The sequence below is a fragment of the Canis aureus genome, chromosome 18, assembly GCF_053574225.1.
Source record: "Canis aureus isolate CA01 chromosome 18, VMU_Caureus_v.1.0, whole genome shotgun sequence".
NCBI classification, from domain to species: Eukaryota; Metazoa; Chordata; class Mammalia; order Carnivora; family Canidae; genus Canis; species Canis aureus.
The window spans coordinates 47,232,453-47,249,285 of record NC_135628.1 but is presented as its reverse complement, the minus strand read 5'-3'; the positions used below and the strand labels follow the sequence as shown (position 1 = coordinate 47,249,285).

At 33.4% G+C, this 16,833-nt stretch overlaps 2 protein-coding genes across 14 annotated transcripts in view; one reads left to right on the top strand and one right to left on the bottom strand.

The window, feature by feature from the left end:
- Positions 1–16,833, top strand: part of RUNDC3B (RUN domain containing 3B) — a 147,362-nt gene that overhangs the window by 49,375 nt on the left and 81,154 nt on the right. For all 13 annotated transcript variants that reach the window (XR_013357034.1, XM_077857102.1, XM_077857113.1 and 10 more), the window contains 2 exons: positions 5,907–6,040; positions 15,492–15,577. Coding sequence is in view for 12 of the 13 variants with exons in the window: in XM_077857102.1 (XP_077713228.1) it covers positions 5,907–6,040; positions 15,492–15,577 (220 nt within the window). In the remaining variant the exon portion in view is untranslated. The remainder of the gene's footprint in view (positions 1–5,906; positions 6,041–15,491; positions 15,578–16,833) is intronic.
- ABCB1 (ATP binding cassette subfamily B member 1) overlaps positions 1–16,833 on the bottom strand; it is a 206,545-nt gene that overhangs the window by 188,711 nt on the left and 1,001 nt on the right. The window lies entirely within an intron of this gene.

The following is a 16,833-nucleotide window of genomic DNA, read 5'->3' as shown; positions in this document are numbered from 1 at the left end:
AGCATGGAATTGACTTACTGGGGAGGGCTGTATCAGTTAAGTGATCTTTTTTAGTACATTGCATGGGTTTTGCAAATCTTTCTATTTTTGTTTTTGTTAATCCAGAGGGCACGAATATGCTTATGCTAATTTTTAAATTAAAATCTTGTTGTAAACCCACACAATATAATAACTCATTTACTCTCCTTTCTTTTTCACGTGACTCCCTCCATATTTAAGTTCCATGGTTTTAAAAACTTTTTAAAATCATGCATATTTGTGCAATTACATTTTATTGTCACTCTTAATGATATAAGAATTATCTCAGTTTTTTAAGTGCTGTGTAATGATATTTGTATTACATACAGATTGAGGGCTTAGGGAAGCTGTGTGATTTTTCCAAAGTCACTGAATAAAACATACGTAGGCAGTATCAATAACTGCTTTGCCATTCTGGAATCATTAGTGGGAATATATTCCTTAGTTTCCTTTCTCCCAGGTAGAATGCATGCCTTTATTCACTTACCCTGAACTGTTTGAGTTCCTGCTGTCTGCAAAAACACTGCTAGGCTCTGTACTTAATGACCTAGCTTTTTATTAGGTTTTCTAATTAGAAAAGAAATATATAGTATTATTTTTAAGGGTTGCAATTAAGACAAAAGATGGAAAGTAGAAAACAAACATCTTCTCTTTTCCTCAACCCTCATTCCCACAAATAGTCATTTTAAACAGTTTTGTTTTATGTGTCTATGTATAGAGTTAATCACTACTGAAACAAATTATGCTTGATTTCTTCAAGGTTGCACATTTACGGGTTGCTCTCTGTATGGATTTCAGTCTTTGGGATTCTAATTCAATCTGCCAGTATTCTAAGCCTTTTGTTAAAAAGCTGGTAGAAGAAAAAGACAAAATCTTTGTCCTCTACTTGGAAAGATGGTAAAATTACTGGGATACAAAGCTTAAGTCAAATTCAATTTCCAGGTTTTTGGTGAACCTGGTTATCTTAATTTTTTTGTTTTAGAAGGTTAAGAATTGACTCATTTTTATTGTATAGATACACATTATAGATATTTGTAATAAGGAATTGTCAACAACAAAGAATAATATTTTATAAATTAGTAACTGCAATTCATAGTTGTTAAATGATTTACTTGAGATGTCCTGTAGGTAACATACAGAGCTAGCTATGTAAGTACAACTGAGTATCTAATCTAGACTCATACTTCTTAAGATTCAGCTTAGTATGTAATTAAAGTTATTTTTAAAGTGTTTATTTCTTTTTTTAGAATGTTAATATGAAATTTTATTTAAAAAATTAATCAAGGTCATTATATTACTTTCAAAGCTGGATAGTCTAATAAATATGAACCTCAGCTAAAAATAGTACTTTCTTTTAAAAAAAGAAAAGACTGCCCTCTTGCAGAAATGGGAATTTTCCCTGTTTAGCAAAAATATAGTAGAAATATTAGACTGACTTTTATAAATTAGCAGTGAGAAATTCAGGATTGCTGTTAGAAAATTTGAAGTAAAAAGTTAAAAGTTGAATTCATCTAAATACTAATAATACTAATACGAATCCACAGATAACCATTTTCCTGTAAGTATCTGAAATCTTTTATAGTGATATCAGAGTGGTTAATTAAAATTTGATGGGCCTTTCTTTTATTACTTGTCTCGCTAAATAGCAATTCCAAGGTAATAGTCTTTGATATTATCATATAGGTGATGTAACATTAACAGGACTTCAGCTTGTGGATGAGTTTTTCATTTGCTTTCATTTCATTCTTTACATAGATAGGTAAGCACTAATTCAAAGGGTAGAAAAAGGAAGTCACTTAACAGATTCATTTATATTTTATATTATCAAAAGATGATGTGTCAGCCACCACTTAGTAGAGAACCACTTTAGAAAATGTAGTTCTTGTTCTTAGAAGGTCTCATTCTAGTTGTGAACTAAGATATAAGCAAAACACAAATGTATTGCATGATGTAACAAATGTCTTAAGAAATGTAGAAGAGTAATTTTATTGTATTTTTAAACTTTTTTTAGAAGAGTAATTTTAGAATGATATTGGACCCTAGGGGTCACAGGCCATTTTTAGGTTTTGAAAATAAGGCAGTTTGGTTGGAAAGATACAACATAGCTGGTTAGTAGCAAATTACCTTTTAGTCTAGCAAGCTTTTCACCCTTTTTTCTTTGCCTTAAAATGCAGTAGAGTTGGATTGATGGAATGTCAGCATGTTTTGGAAAGTTGTTTAACTTCATCATTGGTAAAAGTTAACTTCTAAGAAAACATTTAACAGAAAGCATATTATACACATCAAGAACTTCAAAAAGAATTCTATTAGTGACAGTTGTATTTCTTCTCTGGAATAAAATTTCTTCAAGATATGGACTAGTTGTTTACTTGTGTGATTTACTTTTATGGTTATTTTTAAAAGAAATGAAAATATTTGGGGAGTGATTGTTTATTCAGTAGTTATTTTAAAAGACATGATCTTCTTGTAGCTTTGTTTTCTTAATTTTTCTGTTGAATAGTGATTACAGACTAATAGCCTAAGTACATCTTTTGCTATTAATCTGTGTTTAAGTAAAAGTCATCTTCAAATAATAATATCTCAAGTAACCAATTGAAATTTCCATTATTTTAAATTAAATTTAACCTTTTCATAGATGCAGAAATTATTTTAATATTTACATAAAATTCTAGAATATACAATTTACAAGAGAGTTGGTAGGCTCTAACACGGGAGTACATCTCTTAAAGCACATTATTTTGAATGTGAAAAATTCAGTGTCTTGAATTCACTTCACTTTGGAAATGATGTGACTATGGAAGAGGAAGTCAGAATCAAGCCAAGTCATCCTCACATCTAGTTTGCTAGGTTAATAAAAGTGTCATGAAGATAACTACAGGTTTATTTTTTTAAGGTCCTATGTATTGTGATGACATGTCATTGTGTTAATTTTTCAGTTTCTCAGTTTGTAATCTGGGAAATCTTGCCATGGTCTCTTGGGTAAAAGCCTTATAGAAAGCATCTCTTACCCATAGCTGGAGTTCCGCAGGATTTAGTGCCTATGCCTTCTCTGTTTAACCATAGCATAGATTTTGGTTTTTCATATCTTTGTTTCCTCTCCTCCAAAATGGAGCTTTGTTATTATTCTTTTGTGTTTTTTTTTTCAAAGCTTTATTTTAAACCTTCTCATAATTATTTTCCTTAGTTAGCCCTGTCAAACTCATGAGAAGGTTTAAAAATAAAGTCAAGAGAGAAACCTTGTGATGTTCCCTTTAAGGTCCCTTCTTGGTAGAAGTCTGGCAGCTATACCTCTCATTCTAAATTATGGAATTATCTTAATTAATAGAAGCCAAAGAAAATTAGTTGAGACAAGAAGTATCTTGGGGAGGTAAATTTAAAATGGTTGATAAGGGAAAAGGCTGGACTGGGAGTAAATTTTAAGGATTTTTCTAGATTCTGAGCAAGTAAGGGGAAAAATTTAATTTTGCATCCAATTTCTACTTCCTTTACAGTACAGGGGAGCTTAGTCCCTTAACTGTGTGATAATAGTAATAACAGTAGTAATAATTGTTAACATCTGTAGGCTATATACTAATTGTTGTACAGAGATTATCTCATCTAATACTCTCAACAGTGTTATCATGTAGGTACTACCATTATTGTCAACTTACAGAAGAAACCGAGATTTATTTATTTATTTATATTTTATTTATTTATTTATGATAGTCACAGAGAGAGAGAGAGAGAGAGAGGCAGAGACACAGGCAGAGGGAGAAGCAGGCTCCATGCACCGGGAGCCGATGTGGGATTCGATCCCGGGTCTCCAGGATCACGCCCTGGGCCAAAGGCAGGCGCCAAACCGCTGCGCCACCCAGGGATCCCAGAAACCGAGATTTATAGAGTGAAATTAACTCATTTGCTCAAGATCCATAGCTAGAAAGTGATCTAATTCAGATTCCCTTGACTCAAAATTCATATTCCTAACCACTAGGCATCTTGCCTCCTCTCCAAATGGCTAACAAATTTATTACATGAAAATTGTGTTAAAGACAAATTATATTAAGGTAGTGTACTAGGACTTTTTTAACTAAAAGAACAGAGGGGGCAAAGGAAAGTGATGGGGAGAGATTGAGAGGAAGGAGATTGTAAATTTTCCGAAAGATTTCTATTTGTAGGTAGTAAGATTTGATTTTTAAAGAAACAGGTTATAGAGACATTGAGTTGAATAAGGACTCCATGGATAATTTTGTATTTTTATTTATATAGGCAAAGGTATATTTGTTCAGATGTTTGACATTTGTAATCTAGAATGCACATGTCTTAATACCAGATTGTCATTGAATATCACTATAGAAAGATAGTTAGATTTTTAAAATTCAAATTTTATGTGCATTGCAGTTAAGCTGAAGTTTTGTGTTGATTTACAGTTGATTTATTTAACAAATATTTACTGAGTGCCTACTATGAGCCAAGCATTAAATGTTGGAGATTGATTTAAAGACAAACAAGACATAATCCCCGCCTTACTGATTTTACCACCTAATATATAGGATAATCATGTAAACATTTATAAGGATAAACACAGGGTACTATGTCAGCACATAGGGAGGGATTGACCCACTGTAGAGATTATACATGGCTTACAAGAAGAAAAGGACTTTAGAAATGTCCTGAATAATGAATAGAAGTTATCTATCATGTATAATTTCTATTGGTTAAGTAACCATAAATATATTATTAGAAACACCAGGGGACTCTCTTTAAAAAATACCTGGGCCTGCCCTTAAAGATTTTGGTTATTTACCTTGGTGTGGAGCCCAGGCATGGGTATTTTTTAAAAAGCAGCTCAGTCATTGTTATGGATGCTGTGGTTGGAAATCACTGAACTGTTATTTGAGACATTGCTCCTAAAATGGTGTTTGCTGACTAGAATACTTTTGGTATTACTACAGAGATGCTATTACTGGGGACAGGAAGATTTGAGATAAACAAGTTATTAAGGAGGTCCAGATTTAAAATTTAAAAGCAGATCTTTCTACTTTAAGATTAAACAAATTCCCTAGGTGAGACTAATCATTCCAGAAAACTACAGAAAGAATTAAGTTGTCTCTCATATCCTACTTAAAAATGCTCGGACTACAAAATGGTGCAGTGGACCCACTACTTAGAGTCTTGCAGAGAAATATTAATACTGATGTCAGAATGTTTATTTGCAAAAGAACATTTGTTCTTGAGTAGACACATAATTACCCATATATGAAAAATTATAATAGTAAATGTCTGAAGGACTTTTCATGGGTTGCCAACTAGAAGAGAGCAGATGAAGGACAAAGGGGAACTTTATGGCTTTCTAGATGAGAATGGTTGGGTTTATTATGAATGATCAGTGAATGTAGGATTCTAATTCATCATGTTTACTTAGAGGATAGACCACGCACCACGCATTGTTTCATTCCTTTGAAGTCTCCTTATAAAGAGGAGGAAAGGGGTTGTGTTGTTATTTTTTCTGTTTCTCTAAGTAGAAAAAGCTTTAGAATGCAACTAATGACATGTGAATTAATGGTTAACTAGAACCATAAGGAGGGTTTTCTGGGAGCTATCTAAATAAAAGACTTTCTTAGAATAATGGAGTATTAAACTGCAGGATATCTTTTAGTGTCTGATCCCTTTTTCTTTCATTTGTTTGATTTTGTTGTTGAGAAAACAGTGATCCAGATCCATTAAATAAATTACCCATAGCACAGCTAAGTAAAGGTAGAGAAGGACTAGATTTAAAGATTTTCACCATTCGGGTCAGTGCCCTTTTTGCTATGGCACACTAGGTTTTTACTTTTCAGAATTTTATTCTTGCATTTTGAATTTTCTAGTCTAGTTTTCTTTTATTTTGTATTACAATTTGTCTCCTGAAGGTCAAGTAACCTGGTTTGGTTATGAAAGTCCTCGTAGCTTCTGGGACTATATCAGAGTGGCTTGCCGGAAAGTTTCACAGAATTGTATCTGCAGCATTGAAAATATGGAAAATGTCAGTTCCTCTAGAGCTAAGGTAAGACATAAATAATCATATACAATGTTTATAATCTAGTCCTCAGCAGTTTTGACCCAAATAGAAAATTCTGAGCTCTTTGGTATATAAACTTTTTTTTTTCTTTGCTGGAATTAAGCACTTGACCATGTTTAATATCTTTTATAGTCTTGTTTCTATTTTTTTAAGCTGCATATAGTTATTTAGAATGCTCTTGAATCTTCCTTGTTGCCTTAGGAATAGCAAGAAGGTTTGAAGCTAGTCACTATGAATTCTTTTCTGAGAGCACAGTAAAATATTTCCTGTTCTGTGAAGTTTCTACATTTCTTGAGTTCCCTAAACCAGTGGCTCTCAGTGTCCCATTGAATCCTGGGGGTTCATAATGTCAAAAGTATTTTCCTGTAGTAACAAGATGTTATTTGCCTTCTGCACTGTCTTGACACTTGGAGTACTTATACAGAAAAAATGATGACAAAATTGCTGGTTCCTTAGCATGAAGTAAGGCAATGGCATCAAACTACTAGTAATTACTGAATTTTTCCCACTGTACTAAGTCAAAAAAAAAAAAAAAAAGGAAAAAAGAAAAAAAGAAGAAAAAGAAAGAAGAGGAGAAAAACCAGTGCCTTTTCAAGACGTCCATGATGGTGCAGATTTAGTTTATTAAATCTCAGCCTATCTTTTTTAATATCCTGAGTAATAAAATGGAAAGTATGCATAAAGCATTTGCAGCATACTGAAATATGATGGGTGTCTCAAGGAGAACTGCTCATGCAGTTGTTTGAATTGTGAGCTGAATTAGACACTTGTGTAATACTATTTTTACCTAAAATAAAAGCATAAAAAACTATAGTTTTTTTAGACTTAGGCATTTGTTAGGGTTTTCTTGAATAAAAATGAACAAAGTAAGCCTGTTAATTGAAGGGAGACAGCTGTGACAGGGTTTGTTGCCAATGGTAAAATTAAAACTTTCCTAAAAATTAGAATCTCAGAAAACTTATATTCACCATCTTAGGCCTAATAGTTTCCCTGTACTTAAAGACTTTTCTGATAATAGTGATGTTGATATTAGCAAATGTATTTTTAAATTATTGAATGAAATGTGTTAGCATTTGGTAAACCTGCAAAACTCATAATTTCCAAATGATCAATGCATGGAATTATAAAATCTTGCGTCGGTAAGAGATCTATTTAAACTAATGGATTTAATGAAATACAGTATGAAAAGTTCATTGATACGGTTATATTTTCCGTGTCGCAATTAGCCTTTAAGAAAATATCAGTTACTGAGTTTTAATGTAGAATGAAAGGAGAATATCCACAATTATCTGAAAAGGCTATCACAGATTCCCTTGTGCAGCTATCTATTTGTGTGAGGCTAGATAGCCTTCATATGCTTCAACCAAAACAACACATTATAACATTAAATGCAGCAGCAGATATCTAGTTCTGTTATTAAGCCATACATTAAAATAATTTGAAAAAATGTAAAACAGAACCACTTTTGTCATTAATATTTTTGTTTAAGAAAAGAGTTATTTTTCATAAAGTATGTTATTTATGTTAACATGTTTTATTTTTTTTAATTACCTAATATTTTAGAAGTTTCTAGTTTTGACTTGTAATACAGTAAATATCAATAGCTATAACCCATATAAAAGCACTTTGAAGTCATCAATAGTTTTTAAGACTATAAAAAGTCTGACCTGCTCATGTAAGCTGTATCCACTTTGGTGTAGTAGTTTTATTTTATTATTGGATTGTCATACTAGGTTTCCTTACTATTTCTGGCACTTAAGAATTACAGAATGAAACCTAAGTAGAAAGTAAAGATTGAAAATAGATAGGTACAGTTTTTAAGATCAACATAATTCATTTCATTATTTCATAGTTACATACTTACAAATTACATGTCTGTAATAAATGAAAATATAACGATCATCTTTCAAATGTATAGTTTCTGAGTTTATTCTTCCTGCATCTATTTTTATTTAGGATGTTTTTTCTTCTGGAAAATGATTGGTATTGACCGTGATATATTGAGATTAAATATTTTGTAAACAAAACCTGAATAAGATTTTTTTAAATAAGATTTATAGAAAGGAAAAAAAAAAAGATTTATAGAAAGGAGAAAAAAAATGAGTGGGAAATACCAGAAAGGGAGACAGAACATGAGAGACTCCTAACTCTGGGAAACGAACTAGGGGTGGTGGAAGGGGAGGTGGGCGAGAGGTGGGGGTGACTGGGTGACAGGCACTGAGGGGAGCACTTGAGATGAGCACTGGGTGTTATTCTATATGTTGGCAAATTGAACACCAGTAAAAAATAAATTTATAAAAAATAAGATTTATAATATTTAAATGTAGTGAAATAATTGGAAACATAAACATTTTTAAATTTGTAATATGGAAATGTATTTTTGGGTAAAGTTGATAGCTATGATTTGTGAAGACTAAAGGTGTAGAGTTCACTTTCTAAAACTGCTGCTCCCTCCTTCACTGCCTCCTCCCAGTCCAACCAGGGGGCTGTCTGAGCAAGAGTTAACTTTCTGATTCAGGACCTCCTACCCTTTTTTAGACTGAATCAGTTTTCCTCTCTGCCTCACACATTTTTCAAGCCAAATAATGCCTTCATCTTTAAGTCAATCATAGCTAGATTTTTTAAAAATATTTTTTCTTATAGAAAACATCTTAGCCATAATATTGTCTTCATATCCTTTGACCTCTGTTTTCTCAAACTTTTGACTTTATGCATTTATTATCTAATTGATAGACTACAGGCTTAAAAATGTACAATCTGAATTCCCCTTTGCATCTTTGCTGGGTTTGTATCATTTTTCTTTTCATGTTTTCCTTGTGGTTTAAGAATATCTTGGTTTCTGTGGGTTAAGATTAAAAGGCAGGCTATAATTTGAATGAATCAAGTCTATAAAAATAGAAACTACCCCAGGTGGCACATAAACTTTATTTTCAAATTAAAAGAAGGAACAATTAACATGACAAGTGTATTCTAAGCCCCTTCAATATAGCAGAGAATATATTTATAGAACCAAATTATATCAAAATACAAAAGGTAATTGAGAAGTTAACAAACATCAGAAATGTAGCATTTGGACCTGGGTGGAGTGCAGAAATACAAACCCCAGCTGACCACCTCTCTTAATGAGACTCTTGTGACTAAGCCCTGTGTAGCAAGATGCTGCCCAGCAGAGAGAATTAATATTTATTCTGTCAAAACCATTGTTGAGTAGCAAAACACCAAAGAACAATCATGTTCCAAATCCTACATTTATATCTTTGTTTTGCTCAGGCCTCAAACAAATCCATTTGTGGGAAAAGAGAGATCTATGATTTGCCTGGTTATGCTGGGAAGTCTGCAAGCAAAGATTACTTCTGTCTTTATTCATTGCAGTGGGCAGAGCAAAGTACTTAATCTACTCAGTAAATCACACCTGCCAACTGTCAAGATTGAAGGATTAAGCAAATATCTCAGATGGCTGGTTTATTGAGCCTTTGAGATGCCTTCTAGAGTGACTACCAGCCTTGACACTTATGAAAACATACCAGAACCACAGCACCAAATTTACCTTCTAAACAGTGTGCAACTCAGTTCACTTTGAAACCAAACAGATCTTCATTTTTTAATTCTATGTAAAAAGCAGAATACCTTTGGTTATACCTTTAGGGCTGTGTGGATGACATTTTAAGCAGTGAAAGACAAGATACTTTACAGAACAATGACTAATTCAATATAGAAACATTATTTAAATTTAGTTTCATTAATTGAATCAGGATTGTCTGTGTCCTAGAACTACTGCACATCTTAGATTCATATGGTAGAAATTTACCACCATGGGAGAGCTGATACTTAGACACTCTAAGCTGAGATCTGTGAAATGCTGATAGTCCCTTTGCTCAGTCCATGACCAGCTGAGCCTGTTCTCCAGGGCTTAAACAAAGCCTAACAATGGAATAGAATATTTGAATTGAAGATCATGTCTGTAATCTTTCCATCTCAGATATATTGGCAGCTAGCCTTGCTATAATATGCAGAGGTTCTGGGAATGGGATTTCTGCATATGAGATTTCTATTTTATTTTATTATTTTATTTTATTTGTTTATTAGAGAAAGAGAGAGGGAGGGATATGAGCAGGAGGAGGAGCAGAGGGAGAAGGAGAAGTAGACTTCTCATTGAGTACAGAGCTTTATGTGGGGCCCACTCCCAGGACCCTGAGATCATGACCTGAGCTGAAAGCAGATGGTTAACTGACTGAGCCACCCAGGTGCCCCAGGGGATTTCTATTTTAGGTTTCAGATTAAATTAGGACTCTTAGAAAACTAACTTCATCTCAGCAGGCATTGATTTCACTCCCTTCTGAACACACCCACTTTTCCCATCTGCTATTCGGCTGATTACTTATAAGCATAATATATGATTTCTGACAGAAACTCCCCTAATTGGATCCTTAGTTACTACTGTTATTTACCTTACAGATATTTCATTTGAATTTTCTTGGTATTCCAACTGATTTCAAGCTCAAGCAATCCTTTTCTTCCTTTTGTTATTGTTGGTTTTTCCATCCAGAATATGAGCTCTGTTCTGTTCTTGAGTTCTTCTTGCCTTCCGGCGTATGTGTTTTTCTTTTTCTTTGTTTTTAAGAACAATACTTGTTTGTGGGTGAGTTAGGCTTTCCTAGTTTGTGGTTGCTTACCCTGTACATTCCTTCTGTTACTGAGTTTGACATATTAGACCAATTTCTGAATATGCTGGTCACATCAACCATTCATATATTCATGCATCCTTCCATCAGATAAATTTTTATTGAGCACCTATACCATGTCAGAACTATGAATGCAGTCCTTAACACATTCTTAGGACAGAAATCCCTAATCCCTCCTTGTCTTTTTAAGACTAATGCTCTTGTTTACTTTTTACTTTTTCCTTTGTTCAGAAGCTGACTTTGTCCCTACTCTTCTTAGAGGCAAGTTAGCCAAATTTTCTATGGAAAGAGGCTGAGGCAGGGGCAGAGGGGACATTAATCACAGATACACTGGAGTTATCAAATACTAGAACTGAGTAGACTATGGAGAATGTATATTGAGGGAAAGTCATGTTAGAAGAGTTTGACTGGAGTAAAAAAAAAAAAAAAGATATGATCCTGGAGGTGAGAAATGAATCAGTTTCTGCTTCTAGTGATGACAGCATAGCTTATGTCAGAGCAACTCTTCTGCCAAGAACAACTATAGACTGGATAAAGTACGCAAAGCAACAAGTTTAAGACCTAAGAGAATAACCAAGTTGTGAGGACTAGAGTGGCCACAATACTGGATAGAACAATGGTATATGAGGTGAACATTACGTTCATCTTGGCTTTTGGCCTAAGGGCATTTATCTGTTCACATAGTTGGTATAGAGGCTAATCAGAGAATTCTTAGGGGTTCTTTCAGTTCCCCTGGGCTAGAGAAACAGAAATGGGAGCTGGGAACTGCCAGTGAAACCAGGACTTAATATATCAAGGGTCCGTAGACATATGTGTCTGAAGTCATATATGCAGTCTTCTTGTGAGCTATTTGCCAGTTATTAGCCACCTTAAGCACAGAGCAAAAGTCTCATAAACCTAGCCGAAAGCAGCAGGTAGGAGGCTAGAAAAGCTGATTAAGATTTCACAGTCTTGTTCTGGAGAAACAAAGTTTAGAGTTCCAGGTCAAATAAGTTGGAGGGGCCCTGTAAAATACTCTAGGCTTTTATTTGAGACCCCAGAAAGGCTCTACCTTGGGAATAAGGGAAATTCAGATGAAGACCAGCCCCAAAAAGACCTAGAAGTGGTGTCCTTGAATAGTGCAAAGTGATTTTCAACTATACTGCTTGCTTCCTTGAAGAAAAATATATCTGAGGAAAAGTAGTAGCATTAGTACAGCTACAAACTTTTATATACAATGTCCAATATTCAATCAAAAACCAGTATACCAGGAAACAAGATCCAATGACCAAAACTAAGAAATATAAAAAAGACAATTGAAACAGACCTATGGGAGATGCAGATGATGAACTTCTAAGTAATTGTAATAGAAAATATAAAGACTAGTAGTACCAGAAAACTGGAGTATATAATAAAGTGTAAATAGAAAACCACAAAATATTCATTCATACCAAACATAGAACTTAAACAAAAATTTATCTTTGGCTGAGTTACAATTCATTTCCATGTGCATTTCAGATTGAAATCATCTAAAGTATGTTCTGGAATAACAGTAGAATTAAGCTATAATTAATAACAAAAGATAACTAGAAAATGCTTAGGTGAGTCAACTGAAAGAAGAAATTACAATTGAAAAATATATGGAAAGTATTGATAATAAAAATGTAAAAACTTGTGCTTAGAGGAAAATAGGCTTAAATAGGCTCTTAGGTATATATAAACAAAGACTGAAGGCTAAAAATCTGTGATCAGAGTTTTCACCTGAAGAAGCTATTTTTAAAAAGTAATATATTCAAAAAGAAGGAAAGAATGAAGAGCAAACATTGAATTAAATGAAAAAAATGTACACTAGAAGAAAATCAATAAAACTAAAACTTGGGGGCAGCCTGGGTGGCTCAGCGGTTTAGCGCCTGCCCAGGGGGTGATCCTGGGGTCCCAGGATCGAGTCCCACTTCGGGCTCCCTGTATGGAGCCTGCTTCTTCCCTGCCTGTGTCTCTGCCTTTCTCTCTCTCTCTCTCTCCTCTCTGTGTATTCTCATGAATAAATAAAATCTTAAAAAAAAAAACAACTAAAACTTGGTGGTTTTAAAAAGATTAATACAATTGATAAACTTCTAGCAAGACTATTCATAAAGAGAAAAAGAGAGATTATAAATTACCAGTATTAGGAATAAAGAAGAGGCCTACCAACCCCATAGACCCCGCAGGCATTAAAAATCCTACAAGGATATTATGAATAAATTCATACCTATAAATTACAAACTTTAAATGAAATGGACAAATTCTTTGAAAAAAATTATGACTAATATAAAAATGAAGAAAACATCTGAATATTCTGATATTCACTAAAGAAATTGAATCTATAGTTCAAGCCTTCCCCTTGCAGGCCCCATTTTTAATTGAGTCATTATGGATTTATAAGAATTATTTGTATTTTATAAATGAGCCTTTTGTCAGATGCATATAATGCAGATATCTTTGATAACTCTGTAATTTGTCTTTTTATTTCCTTAAGCAATTACAGTTTATCCCTTGAAACTGGAGGGAAGATAGGATATATAGGTTTTAATTCAATTAAGTTGGTTCGTTTGGTGTTGAGATGTTTCCTATCTTCTTAATTTGTCTATTTTTTATTTCCTCTTAGAAAAAAGTGAGGAAAGTATTATAATCTAACTCATACAATTCTTGGGAAATTAAATATATATATATTTTTAAGATTTATTTATTATAGAGACAGAACACAAGCCAGCGGAGAGGAGAAGGAGAGGGAGAGGGAGAATCTTAGACAGAATCTCTGATGAGTGTGGAGCTCCACTGAGATCCTGACCTGAGCCAAAAATCCAGAGTCTGACGGAAGCTTAAGTGACTGACCTCCCAGGTGCCCTGAGGAAGATTAGATATCTTAATGTATCTGAATTTCTTAATGTATCTTAAAACAGAGCCAAGCATATATTAATTACAGCCTTAAGAAGTGGTGGCTGCTGTTTGTTTATTTACTTTTCAAAAACTTCCAGTAACAAAGAAATGAGTATTTGTGTTTCTAGAGAAAAAAAAACTGTATGTGGTTCGTCATTACCCAACTGATAAAGTCTAAAATCCTAAATCTGGTTTTTCGACCCCTATTTTATGGCCCCAACAACCTTTATGAGTCTGTTTATCGTCTATTCTAGTAAAAATTCTTTTGTTGAAGGAAAAGAAACTGTTAAAATTAGCACAGTGTATTATCACAATATAATAGAGAATTCCACAAACATCTAAGGACAGGAAATTAGGTGCAGCCCAGTTTTGCATGGATTGAAATGAATAAATCAGGAAGTAGGACTTTCCTCACGTTTCTTATCTAGCAATAGCACAGTCTCCTGTGTCTGACTTTCTCTGGAGAGCAACTCTCCCAGCTTCTGCTCTGGTGAAATCTTAGCCTTTTGATTTAAGCCACCATTACCAGCCTCCATGTCTTTCAAAGGAAATTTCAAGACAGAAATTTGGGATTGCTGACCCTGACCAGTGGTTTACCTCTTCCTTCATTTGTCCTATGAGCCACAGTTAATTTTCAGTTCCCAAGGCTTACTCTGCAGAAACAGTGGACTGAGCACCGTGCAAGCTAAAGGAGGTTTTGAGCTGAGGGGCAAATTGACTGCCTCTGCTAATCACACCCATATCATTCTTATTTCCTAAAAATACTGCTGCTTCTAGTTGGCCAGGTTTTACCACTGTCTAGATTGCTTCTTGATCCTTCCTGTCTAGAAGTTTGGTGAATTCAGTAGAGTTGTAGATATTTTTTAAAGAATGGTTTTTTCTTCCATGTGGGTAGTCAACCATCATATGCATTGATTAGTGTCACCTTTGTTCTCAATTGCCATTGCAGTGTTTTGACTTTCTATCTCATTAATCTTAATGGATTTTCTGGAGACTTGAAGGAGGGCTGAGTGAAAATGAAAGTAATCAAATTTAAAAATTCTCATTGCAAATATGTCCTTTAAAAATGCTTATTGCAAATATGTCCTCTTATATTCTTTTATTCTACACAAAGAGTCCAGGAGAAATGCTTTGGATTATTTAAAAAAAAATCAACTGACTAGTCTCAACTATTGAATGATATTACCCCTTTCAAAAGTAAAACTAAATTATTCACATTTAGTCAGAATTGTCTGCTTCTGTGATTTTCTGCTAGAATATGGTTTTGAGTAATTTTGCTGTGTGTTAGGTTGTTTTTTTTTTTTTTTTTCCCCCTGGGTTAAAGATTCAGTAATAGTTTTTAGAATGTCCTAGGTGTAAACTCAGTAATTCATGATTTGGATGCATGATAAATAATGAAATTTGGTTCATTATTAGTTATCTAAAACCTCCCTCTAAAAGTGTATGTGGGAAATATTCTAAAGCAAGTGGTGTGACAGCTTATTTTTTTCGAAGAGAATGACTCTGTTCACGTTTTATAAGGGGACTCAATTTTAATTAGCATGTTGATATGGGCATTGAGGTAGAGTTATGAAAAGAAGTCCCTGACTCATTATTAATAATTATGTCCCTTTAGAGGATAGAAATTTAGTATGATACACTGTACCCTATATCTCTAGAGAAACAAATGTATACTATATGTAAGCAAACTTTACCTGTTCTTATCTACTTAAGTATCTTTTAGCCTTTATCAAACATATATTTTGACTGAATTGTTTTTTACATATTAAAATGCTTATATTTTTGATGACACAATGGGCAGCGTATTTTTTTTAACTTGTAATTTTTTTTCACATTTGTTTCTTTCTTCTTCCTTTTAGGGTAGAGCCTGGATCAGAGTAGCACTCATGGAAAAACATTTATCTGAATACATCTCTACAGCTCTGAGAGACTTCAAAACAACCAGGTTTAAAAGTCCTTTTGATTTTCAGATATATATTTAAAAGATTAGACATAAAAATAGAATGAAAATTCATTCCTTTCTAAAGTCCTCAGCTATTTTATTTCCTCTTTTTTGTACTGCTCAGGTAAATCCACTGTCTTCTCAGAAAAATGACATTTGTCAGCTAAACATACATCTACTTTGGTGTATCTCTTCAGGCTTCACATTATACCTAGAATATCTTTTCTCTGAATCATTTCTGTTTCTCACACTTTTATACTTGAAGTTTCATTCTCTCCATAGAATTTTCCCTGACCATGAATTTGAAGAAAAATCTAACCATGAAATTCCTATAGTGTTCTTTCTCTTTCCACACTTTATTTCTTTGTTTTAATTTGTATATATACCTAATGATCGCTCAATTGTCTTTTTATGGCAGGCTGTACCAGTGTTGTTTTTCTTAGGTTGTATACACTTAAGAGATGACATGTTGTGCCATGTGAAAAACAGGACTTTATTATATTTTTACAATGGTAGAAAAAATATTCATATTAGGACAACAGGCATTCCTATAAAATTCTGGTCTACTAATCTCTGTATTTATAGAAACCACTATTCTATTTAAGAAATCACTTTTCTCCATTTCAAAAGTATTTGTAAATGAAAATATTCAATAATTTGAATAACTTAAACATGTACTGTTTAATACAGTGGCCACTAACCACACACCACTATGTAAATTAATATTAATTAAGAGTAGGTAAAATTCGCAAATCACTTCCTCTGTTTCCATATCACATTCCAGATGTTCAGTAGGCATGTGTGGCTAATGGCTATCGAATTGGTTAGCACAGATGCAGAACATTCTATTGGACCACACTGCCTTAGACACTTCTAAATTACCATACTTATTTCTACCTCATAGATCATATTTCTGAAAGAGAAGAAGACAGTGACAGCTATAAACAAGTTTTTTTTTTTAACAAGTTTTTTTTAAAACAAGTTTTGATAGAGGAAATTAGGCACATATATAAAGAAATCATGTATCTGGAATCTTAATTTCCATGTCCTGATGCAATATTTGGCATTTTAGATTTGGAGAATATCTGGGCCTTTATTATGGTACATTCTTGTTTTGTTTATTTGTTTGCTTTTTCCCCACTTTACTTAGATGTAATTGACATACTCTGTAAGTTTAAGATGTACATTTTGATTTGATATGCTTATATAGTACAAAATGATTACTGCCATATCATTAACGCTGTTACCACACCACATAA